Source organism: Leptodactylus fuscus (assembly GCF_031893055.1).
Source record: "Leptodactylus fuscus isolate aLepFus1 chromosome 5 unlocalized genomic scaffold, aLepFus1.hap2 SUPER_5_unloc_1, whole genome shotgun sequence".
In the NCBI taxonomy this organism is placed as follows: Eukaryota; Metazoa; Chordata; class Amphibia; order Anura; family Leptodactylidae; genus Leptodactylus; species Leptodactylus fuscus.
The window spans coordinates 809,513-821,649 of NW_027439806.1; the positions used below are offsets into that span (position 1 = coordinate 809,513).

General features: G+C 45.3%; 1 protein-coding gene across 1 annotated transcript in view; it reads left to right on the forward strand.

Annotated features, from left to right (window-relative positions):
* The window catches only part of LOC142186343 (beta-1,3-galactosyltransferase 5-like), a 55,616-nt gene extending 51,427 nt beyond the window's left edge, over positions 1-4,189 (forward strand). The window contains exons 2-3 of the mRNA XM_075261172.1: positions 1,379-1,963; positions 3,601-4,189. Of these exons, the coding sequence (XP_075117273.1) occupies positions 1,381-1,963; positions 3,601-4,058 (1,041 nt within the window). The 5' untranslated portion in view covers positions 1,379-1,380 and the 3' untranslated portion in view covers positions 4,059-4,189. The remainder of the gene's footprint in view (positions 1-1,378; positions 1,964-3,600) is intronic.
* Positions 4,190-12,137: the final 7,948 nt, after the last annotated feature.

A 12,137-nucleotide genomic window follows, 5' to 3' on the forward strand; every position in this document is an offset into this window, starting at 1 on the left:
GTATTATAGTAGTTATTTTCTTGTACATAGGAGCAGTATTATAGTAGTTATATTCTTGTACATAGGAGCAGTATTATAGTAGTTATATTCTTGTACAAAGGAGTAGTATTATAGTAGTTATATTCTTGTACATAGGAGTAGTATTATAGTAGTTATTTACTTGTACATAGGAGTAGTATTATAGTAGTTATATTCTTGTACATAGGAGCAGTATTATAGTAGTCATATTCTTCTACATAGGAGCAGTATTATAGTAGTTATTTTCTTGTACATAGGAGTAGTATTATAGTAGTTATATTCTTGTACATAGGAGCAGTATTATAGTAGTTTTATTCTTGTACATAGGAGTAGTATTATAGTACTTATATTCTTGTACATAGGAGCAGTATTATAGTAGTTATTTACTTGTACATAGGAGTAGTATTATAGTAGTTATATTCTTGTACATAGTAGTATTATAGTAGTTATATTCTTGTACATAGGAGCAGTATTATAGTAGTTATTTTCTTGTACATAGGAGGTAGTATTATAGTAGTTATATTTTTGTACATAGGAGTAGTATTATAGTAGTTATATTCTTGTACATAGGAGCAGTATTATAGTAGTTATATTCTTGTACATAGGAGTAGTATTATAGTAGTTATATTCTTGTACATAGGAGCAGTATTATAGTAGTTATATTCTTGTACATAGGAGGTAGTATTATAGTAATATACTTGTACATAGGAGTAGTATTATAGTAGTTATATACTTGTACATAGGAGTAGTATTATAGTAGTTATATTCTTGTACATAGGAGCAGTATTATAGTAGTTATATTCTTGTAAATAGGAGTAGTATTATAGTAGTAATATACTTGTACATAGGAGTAGTATTATAGTAGTTATATTCTTGTACATAGGAGCAGTATTATAGTAGTTATATTCTTGTACATAGGAGTAGTATTATAGTAGTTATATTCTTGTACATAGGAGTAGTATTATAGTAGTTATATTCTTGTACATAGGAGCAGTATTATAGTAGTTATATTCTTGTACATAGGAGTAGTATTATAGTAGTAATATACTTGTACATAGGAGCAGTATTATAGTAGTTATATTCTTGTACATAGGAGGTAGTATTATAGTAGTTATATTCTTGTACATAGGAGTAGTATTATAGTAGTTATATTCTTTTACATAGGAGGTAGTATTATAGTAGTTATATTCTTGTACATTGGAGGTAGTATTATAGTAATATACTTGTACATAGGAGTAGTATTATAGTAGTTATATACTTGTACATAGGAGTAGTATTATAGTAGTTCTTTTCTTGAACATAGGGGCAGTATTAAATTACATAGACACATATCTATTGACAATTTATCTCTTTCCTCAAGGCATGAGACGTATAAACTTCCTGGTCAGTTCTGGACTACTCTCTGCCATCATTTTCCTGACCTATAGATGGATAGATTGGTCGGACCTCATTGTATTTCATTCTCTTCCTGAGACACCCGATGTGACTGTCATGACTCCGGTGGTGAGACAGTCGGTGACTCTTAATGATGGAGAATATGATTATCACTTGAGTCTCTCCAGGTTCCAGGCGGAGTTCCCGTACCTCCAGACCTACCAGTGCTCACTGATGCTCCATCCTCCAGTAGCGCCATACGATGACAGTGACTTACTGCTCATAATTATGGCCATAAAGTCCCATCCAGGATCTGGGCGCAAGAGGTTTGCAGTACGACAGACTTGGGCCAAAGAGCAAGAACTGAAAGGCTACAAGATAAGACGACTCTTTCTTTTGGGGAAGACTAAGTTGTCAGGAGAAATGGAGTTGTTGAAGGTTGAGAGCGCCACATACAGGGATATCCTACAATGGGACATGATGGAGGGACATCACAACTTGTCTCTGAAGGAACGATGCTTCCTGGAGTGGCTGCACCACAATGTCCCCGAAGTGGATTATATATTCAAAGGTGAGGAGAGGAGCGGTCACTGACCCTATAACTTATAGGATTCTGTATGTGACACTATTATCAGAGGAGCGGTCACTGACCCTATAACTTATAGGATTCTGTATGTGACACTATTATCAGAGGAGCCGTCACTGACCCGATAACTTATAGGATTCTGTATGTGACACTATTATCAGAGGAGCGGTCACTGACCCTATAACTTATAGGAATCCCGTGTATGACACTATTATCACTGACCCGATAACTTATAGGATTCTGTGTGTGACACTATTATCAGAGGAGCCGTCACTGACCCTATAACTTATAGGATTCTGTGTGTGACACTATTATCAGAGGAGCGGTCACTGACCCTATAACTTATAGGATTCTGTATGTGACACTATTATCACTGACCCGATAACTTATAGGATTCTGTGTGTGACACTATTATCAGAGGAGCCGTCACTGACCCTATAACTTATAGGATTCTGTATGTGACACTATTATCAGAGGAGCAGTCGCTGACTCTATAACTTATAGGATTCTGTATGTGACACTATTATCAGAGGAGCGGTCACTGACCCTATAACTTATAGGATTCTGTATGTGACACTATTATCAGAGGAGCGGTCCCTGACCCTATAACTTATAGGAATCCCGTGTATGACACTATTATCACTGACCCGATAACTTATAGGATTCTGTGTGTGACACTATTATCAGAGGAGCCGTCACTGACCCTATAACTTATAGGATTCTGTGTGTGACACTATTATCAGAGGAGCCGTCACTGACCCTATAACTTATAGGATTCTGTATGTGACACTATTATCAGAGGAGCAGTCAGTGACCCTATAACTTATAGGATTCTGTATGTGACACTATTATCAGAGGAGCCGTCACTGACCCTATAACTTATAGGATCCTGTGTGTGACACTATTATCAGAGGAGCGGTCACTGACCCTATAACTTATAGGATTCTGTATGTGACACTATTATCAGAGGAGCAGTCAGTGACCCTATAACTTATAGGATTCTGTATGTGACACTATTATCAGAGGAGCCGTCACTGACCCTATAACTTATAGGATCCTGTGTGTGACACTATTATCAGAGGAGCGGTCACTGACCCTATAACTTATAGGATTCTGTATGTGACACTATTATCAGAGGAGCGGTCACTGACTCTATAACTTATAGGATTCTGTATGTGACACTATTATCAGAGGAGCGGTCACTGACCCTATAACTTATAGGATTCTGTATGTGACACTATTATCAGAGGAGCGGTCGCTGACTCTATAACTTATAGGATTCTGTATGTGACACTATTATCAGAGGAGCGGTCGCTGACGCTATAACTTATAGGATTCTGTATGTGACACTATTATCAGAGGAGCGGTCGCTGACCCTATAACTTATAGGATTCTGTATGTGACACTATTATCAGAGGAGCGGTCGCTGACGCTATAACTTATAGGATTCTGTATGTGACACTATTATCAGAGGAGCGGTCGCTGACGCTATAACTTATAGGATTCTGTATGTGACACTATTATCAGAGGAGCGGTCACTGACCCTATAACTTATAGGATTCTGTGTGTGACACTATTCTCACTAATAACCCATTTAGTAGTGTCTTGTGGTTTCTCGGCAGGTGATGATGATGAGTTTGTGAACACTGAGCTGGTTGTTGATCTTATTATGGAATTTGGTTCTCCATATATAGTCCATGGTTTCCATCAGCATCGTCCTCCTGTAATGCGTGACACCAAATACAACATCTCTAAATCTCTCTACCCATTGAAAAATTACCCCGGCTTTGTATCTGGTGGAGGCTTCATCTTCTCAGGACCTTCGGTGCCCCGTCTATATAATGTCTCCTGTATTATGCCGGTTTTCCCATTGGACGATGTTTACTTTGGATTTTTGGCTTTGGGATCAAATTTAACTTACAGACACGACTCTCGTTTCCATGTTCACGGGTTGAAGTATGACGTGTGCAGGTACAAGGAGGCGATTGTTGTACATGGAATAGGCCCAGACCAACTGACCCAGATATGGATAGAGGTGAACGAGAAGAAGTGTGAGAAGGAAGAAAAACTGAAGAGGTAACGGAAGATGAGGAGTAAAGACAAGGAAGAAATGGAATGTGGAGTTTGGTCAGCACCTTAATAAAACTGACGGTCTTCTTTCATAAGAACTTTGTTATGTAACTATATAAAGTGTAGAATTTTTTAAATAGCCATGAAGACTGTGCGTGTTTTGTTCTTAGATAAGACTTCATCTCTCTAGTCTCTCATCCTTCTTCCATATTCTACTCCTCTCTAGTGTCTCATCCTTCTCCCGTGTTCTCCTCCTCTCTAGTCTCTCATCCTTCTCCCGTGTTCTCCTCCTCTCTAGCGTCTCGTCCTTCTCCCGTGTTCTCCTCCTCTCTAGTGTCTCATCCTTCTCCCGTGTTCTCCTCCTCTTTAGTCTCTCATCCTTCTCCCGTGTTCTCCTCCTCTCTAGTCTCTCATCCTTCTCCCGTGTTCTCCTCCTCTCTAGTCTCTCATCCTTCTCCCATGTTCTCCTCCTCTCTAGTCTCTCATCCTTCTCCCGTGTTCTCCTCCTCTCTAGTCTCTCATCCTTCTCCCGTGTTCTCATCCTCACTAGTGTCTCATCCTTCTCCCATGTTCTCCTCCTCTCTAGTCTCTCATCCTTCTCCCGTGTTCTCCTCCTCTCTAGCGTCTCGTCCTTCTCCCGTGTTCTCCTCCTCTCTAGTGTCTCATCCTTCTCCCGTGTTCTCATCCTCACTAGTGTCTCATCCTTCTCCCGTGTTCTCCTGCTCTCTAGTGTCTCATCCTTCTCTCGTGTTCTCATCCTCACTAGTGTCTCATCCTTCTCCCGTGTTCTCCTGCTCTCTAGTGTCTCATCCTTCTCTCGTGTTCTCCTCCTCTCTAGTGTCTCATCCTTCTCCCGTGTTCTCCTCCTCTCTAGTCTCTGATCCTTCTCTCGTGTTCTCCTCCTCTCTAGTGTCTCATCCTTCTCCCGTGTCCTTCTCCCGTGTTCTCCTCCTCTCTAGTCTCTGATCCTTCTCTCGTGTTCTCCTCCTCTCTAGTGTCTCATCCTTCTCCCGTGTTCTCCTCCTCTCTAGTGTCTCATCCTTCTCTCGTGTTCTCCTCCTCTCTAGTGTCTCATCCTTCTCCCGTGTTCTCCTCCTCTCTAGTCTCTGATCCTTCTCCCGTGTTCTCCTCCTCTCTAGTGTCTCGTCCTTCTCCCGTGTTCTCCTCCTCTCTAGTGTCTCGTCCTTCTCCCGTGTTCTCCTCCTCTCTAGTCTCTCATCCTTCTCCCATGTTCTCCTCCTCTCTAGTGTCTCATCCTTCTCCCGTGTTCTCCTCCTCTCTAGTGTCTCATCCTTCTCCCGTGTTCTCCTCCTCTCTAGTGTCTCGTCCTTCTCCCGTGTTCTCCTCCTATCTAGTTGGTCATTATTCTTGCAATCCCAATATTTAACTTCTTATAAGCTGTAACATAAATCAATGTCAATGGTGAAATGAAATAATAACACGACAAAAGAACACAAAAAACATAACGCCACCATTTTCTGTTTCTACAAACACGAAACGGGGCAGGACTTTCATCGTCAATCATCCCCTGTGGGCGAGGTAAGCAGGACTCTCACTGTCTCTTCTAGGAGTCCTATCAGGATTTACCCTTCTTATGTAAACCCATACATCATATAGCTACACCAGCAGATCACATTCAAAAACAGTAAAGCCGAAAAATAGAAAAAAAACAGCTCACCGCCATCATGTGCTCAAATTGGAATACATACTCCTAGAATGAAAGGTGCACAAAAAAATAGATCTTGGGGGGCCACACGGTGGCTCAGTGGTTAGCACTGCAGCCTTGCAGCGCTGGAGTCCTGGTGTTCAAATCCCGCCATGGGCAAAAAACCATCTGCAAGGAGTTTGTATGTTCTCCCCGTGTTTGCATGGATTTCCATCCCATATTCCAAAAAAAGACATACTGATAGGGAAAAATGTACATTGTGAGCTCTATGTGGGGCTCACAATCTACATTTAAAAAAAAAAAAAAAATAGATCTTGGACTTGCAGACCTGTGTTAATCCTCAAACTTGATGACAAAAAAAAAAATAATTCAGCACCAAATTCATAAAATATAACTTTTAATCTTCCAGTACAAAAATACAATCCATGGGTTCAGTAGTCAAAAAGGGACTACCAGCCACACGGATCAACCAAAACAACACCATACCGTACACCAGGCTCAGTGTCAGGACAGACCCCAGCGCCTCTTTTCAGGATCTGCCATGAAGTGCAGGCTCTGTAGCCCTTTATGGCCCAGTAATGAGCCCATGACCCACACCTGGGGCTGAGGCCTATTCCAAATCCGCACTGGCCCACACGTTCTTCTCGGAGTGCTGCACTGAGGAGAGGTCTCCATGTAGGTCGGTGAGGCCTGGCACCAAGTCGGCGTTCCAAAACATCCCAAAGGTGTTCTATAGGATTCAAGTCAGGGCTCTGTGCAGGCCAGTCCATTACAGAGATGTTATTGTGGTGTAACCACTCCGCCACAGGCCGTGCAGTATGAACAGGCGCTCCATCATGTTGTAAGATGCAATCGCCATCCCCGAATTGCTCTTCAACAGGCAAGAAGGTGTTTAATACATCAATGTAGGCCTGTGCTGTGATAGTGCCACGCAAAACAACAAGGGGTGCAAGCCCCCTCCATGAAAAACACCACCACACCATAACACCACCGCCTCCGAATATTACTGCTGGCACTACACACGCTGGCAGATGACGTTCACCGGGCATTCGCCATACCCACACCCTGCCATCGCATCGCCACATTGTGTACCATGATTCGTCACTCCACACAACGTTTTTCCACTGTTCAGTCGTCCAATGTTTACGCTCCTTACACCAAGCGAGGCGTCGTTTGGCATTGACCTGCGTGATGTGTGGCACCCAATCACCTGACCACGTTCGAAGTCCGTGAGTTCTGTGGAGCGCCCCATTCTGCTCGCTCGCAATGTCTACTGAGGTCGCTGATATGGAGAACCTGGCAGTAGGGGGCAGCACAATGCACCTAATATGAAAAGTTTATGTTTTTGAGGGTGTCTGGGGACTTTTGATCACATAGTGTAGATCAGGCATCTGGGGCTGATATACCAGGACTCTACCACTCTGCCTGTCACCTTCTCACATATCCCCTTTCCCCTCCTGGGTTTGGACCTGTAGGGGTGGATACTTTTGGCCCACATATAATGGGTCCCAGACTGGACATCAGCATTCCCCTGCAGCTTGCCTGGCCTGTCTTCCACAGTGAACTTAAAATTGTGTAAAGTCAGAAACCACCCGGTGACTCCGGCGATCCTCTCCTTAGCACGGCCCAGGAGGGGAGTGATCAGCTTATAGTGTCGGACCAGGAGGTTGTACCTTAGGGATTCCCGGGCCCACTTATGGCTGAGCCCTCCCCCAAATGCTATAATGTCTCTCCGGGGGTGTAAGCTTCCTACTCAGGTCAGTTACTGGGGGCTCTTCACCCCCCACCATTTGGGACTGCACTGCCCCTAATCCTACATCAGAGGGGTCAGTCAACACAAACTCTATGGTAAAGTCAGGTGTGACCAAAAATGGCTGTTTACAGAGGACTGACCCCAACTCCTGGATGTCCCCTCGGCCTCTTCCCTCCATTTCACCATGACACAATTAGTCCCTTAGTCAGGTCTCTCAGTGGGGCTGCAATAGTTGAAAAATTTGGGATGAACCTGTGATAGCAGCCAACAATTCCCAAGAAACTCTCTTACTTGCTTTTTATCTAAGGGCCGAGGCCAGTTTTGAATGGCCTCCACTTTGTTACTCTGGGGTTTTATCGCCCCTCTTCCTATTACATACCCCAGGTATCAGCCTTTCCCTATTACATACCCCAGGTACCGGTCTCTTCCTATTACATACCCCAGGTATCAGCCTTTCCCTATTACATACCCCAGGTACCGGTCTCTCCCTATTACATACCCCAGGTATCAGCCTTTCCCTATTACATACCCCAGGTACCGGTCTCTCCCTATTACATACCCCAGGTATCGCCCCTCTCCCTATTTCCTACCGCAGGTATTTGCCTCTCCCTATTACATACCCCAGGTACCGGTCTCTCCCTATTACATACCCCAGGTACCGGCCTTTCCCTATTACATACCCCAGGTACCGGTCTCTCCCTATTACATACCCCAGGTACCGGTCTCTCCCTATTACATACCCCAGGTATCGGCCTCTCTCCCTATTACATACCCCAGGTACCGGCCTCTCCCTATTACATACCCCAGGTATCGGCCTCTCCCCCATTACACACCCCAGGTATCGCCCCTCTCCCTATTACATACCCCAGGTACCGGTCTCTCCCTATTACATACCCCAGGTACCGGTCTCTCCCTATCACATACCCCAGGTACCGGTCTCTCCCTATCACATACCCCAGGTACCGGTCTCTCCCTATCACATACCCCAGGTACCGGTCTCTCCCTATTACATACCCCAGGTACCGGTCTCTCCCTATCACATACCCCAGGTACCGGTCTCTCCCTATCACATACCCCAGGTACCGGTCTCTCCCTATCACATACCCCAGGTATCAGCCTTTCCCTATTACATACCCCAGGTACCGGTCTCTCCCTATTACATACCCCAGGTACCGGTCTCTCCCTATTACATACCCCAGGTATCAGCCTTTCCCTATTACATACCCCAGGTACCGGTCTCTCCCTATTACATACCCCAGGTATCGCCCCTCTCCCTATTTCCTACCGCAGGTATTTGCCTCTCCCTATTACATACCCCAGGTACCGGTCTCTCCCTATTACATACCCCAGGTACCGGCCTTTCCCTATTACATACCCCAGGTACCGGTCTCTCCCTATTACATACCCCAGGTACCGGTCTCTCCCTATTACATACCCCAGGTACCGGTCTCTCCCTATTACATACCCCAGGTACCGGCCTCTCCCTATTACATACCCCAGGTATCGGCCTCTCCCCCATTACACACCCCAGGTATCGCCCCTCTCCCTATTACATACCCCAGGTACCGGTCTCTCCCTATTACATACCCCAGGTACCGGTCTCTCCCTATCACATACCCCAGGTACCGGTCTCTCCCTATCACATACCCCAGGTACCGGTCTCTCCCTATCACATACCCCAGGTACCGGTCTCTCCCTATCACATACCCCAGGTACCGGTCTCTCCCTATCACATACCCCAGGTACCGGTCTCTCCCTATCACATACCCCAGGTACCGGTCTCTCCCTATCACATACCCCAGGTACCGGTCTCTCCCTATCACATACCCCAGGTACCGGTCTCTCCCTATCACATACCCCAGGTACCGGTCTCTCCCTATCACATACCCCAGGTACCGGCCTCTCCCTATTACATACCCCAGGTATCGGCCTCTCCCCCATTACACACCCCAGGTATCGCCCCTCTCCCTATTACATACCCCAGGTACCGGTCTCTCCCTATTACATACCCCAGGAATCGCCCCTCTCCCTATTATATACCCCAGGTATCGGCCTCTACAGACTCAGAGCACACTTTTTTGGGTTGACTGTTAAACCGACTGCTTGGAGAGAATTTAGCACGGCCTGAACTTTTGGCAAGTGACTCTCCTAGTCCATACTAAAGATGACAATGTCCTCCAGGTGGGCTGAAGCAGACCCTCGATGGGGCTTAAGGAGTCTGTCCATCAACCTCTGGAAGGTCTCCGGAGCCCCAGGTAACCCAAACGTCATTGTCACATATTGGAACAAGCCCTCTGGGGTGACTAATGCAGTTTTTCTCTAGGCAGTGGCTCCAGTTGATAAGTGTCCGCTTTAGGGCAATGTAAATCAGGCTTCTCCAGTTTCTTCCAGTCTGATTTAAGGATATGCGCGAGGAGAGGATGATCTGGGAAAACTCGTCCCTTGTTCCTGTGAAAATAGTAGAGTCTCTCTCTTCTAGATCTGTCCCCCTTTATATTATCAGTCTCCGCTGTTTTCTTGACAGGCTTGATCGGCTGCTGAACTTTTTATGGAAAAGAAATTCGTCACCATCACCACCAGAGCGGTCATCTGTATCATCAGATCTTATCTCGCCATCCAAATGAGGGACACGTGAGATCCATCAGAAGAGGATACTTGAACACAAGTGGACGGCTTCTTAGTAGGATGATGAGCCTTAAGGAATACCTGTAACTGCACAGCCGCCAGAGGAAAGGTTAGGACACAGATGAAGGCGGCTGCAACGGGGCATCACCACTGTCGGAGGACAACTCCCCCCCCAATACAAGCTGGGAGCTCAGGAAATCGACCCCATATATTTGTACTGCCAAAGAAAGGTCTCATGTAGACGGCTTACTGGTGGCTGTACAGTCTGTTACTTCATGATATAGGTGGACGCTTTACTATAGAATTATCCCGATGGCTGGAGGACATTGTCAGCCAAGCTCTTGGTGGTTACTACACGTGGTCAGTAGGGATGAGCCGACCTTGAGATTTCATGATTGTTTTTAAAATCCGATTTTCGATCATTTTCCAGCCAATCCCGATTGTGAAATCTGCTCGATCGGGATCCAATCTTTCCCGATCCCTCAACCCTAGTTGTCAGTATTTGCCTTATGTGTATGCCCTCAGTATAACAAAGTCACGTCCATTCTGGAACATACCAGCACCTTCGGCTAATTCTTCCCGAGACCTGATGGTGAACAGGCGTATAGGAGACGTGAGTTTATCATACAGTGCTTGGCTGACAACGTCCACATACGCCAACCACCGTAATAACGTGACAGTAAACGTTACCCATCTATATATATATAAAACTCAAATCCTGTAGTATCCGCTCTATACAAATCCACAGATCTCACCTAATTTGGGTGAAATATGGCACGCCCCTTCTCCACCCACAGGAGCAGAATACTGCGCACATTACATCTCACTAGTGTCCCCCCCACCATGAGATTGGGGCCCCTGAAGTTAGGCCCTATACATATAAGGGGGAAAAGCGAAAGCGCTGAGGGGAAAATAACAGTTGTGACTGACGGACGGATTATAGCGACGGCGCCAAAGAGTCGCTGCTAAAGGGGCCGCAACACCACACACAACCACCATATACACATCACACAGACAGCACAGATATACCAACCCACAAGCACAACACCACACATATGCCACAACACATGCACGGACCACACACAGCACATACACCAACCCACAAATATCACATACACACGCAAACACACTTGGATGAACACTATACACACGGATGAACAGAGCACACACAACTACTGCACGCATAGACACTTGTACTGCACAAACACATGGATCACATGCGCACATACATATACACAGACCAAACATGTGCATGCACACACACACACACACATACGTACCAATGGATCACACGCATGCACAGACACACACGCGCCCTGACAAAACATGTCTGGTATCCTTAGTGGCTTCTTGCACAGTATAGTATTCTTCACGGACCTCCTGGCCATGGATTTGGCGGTTGCATAGACTTCTTTGTGCACAAAGCTGTGAATTTTGTAGCTCTATAGAAGTCTATGGAGATATAGAATGCATGGCCCAGAGACCCGTGAAAACTCCTGTAGTGTGCGAGCCGCCTTACTGAGCAGTCATATTGGTCAGGCGATATCTGCCCCATAGTAAGATTGTCAGTATTACTGACTATACAGGAGCCGAATCACTGAAGATGCTGAGGTAAAGTGAAAGCTGAGCTCTGATTGGTTGCTATCGGCCTGTGAGGCGGCTCCTTCAGGTCATAGTAAGGGTCCACTCACACGGAGGAAAATGGTGAGGAATTTGCTGTGGAATTCAGCACTGAAAAAAAAGTCTCCCATTGACTTCAATGTTTTTTTTTCTGCTAGTTTGGAGGGTTTTTTGGCAAGGAAAAAATCTGCTTCAGAAATTAAGAAATGTTTTGTTTTTTTTAAGTGGTTTTTGGAGCATTTTTTTTTTTTCCTTCAGCACAAGGCATGGACCCTGAAAAAAGCCGCTACCATTTTTTTTCCGTGCGGTTTTTGACAATTCTGCGCCCAAATCCCCGACGTGTGAGCCGTATCCGCCTCAAAATCCTGACCAAAAAGACGGCTCCCATTGAAATCAATGGGAGCCGATCAGTTTTTTTTTTTTTC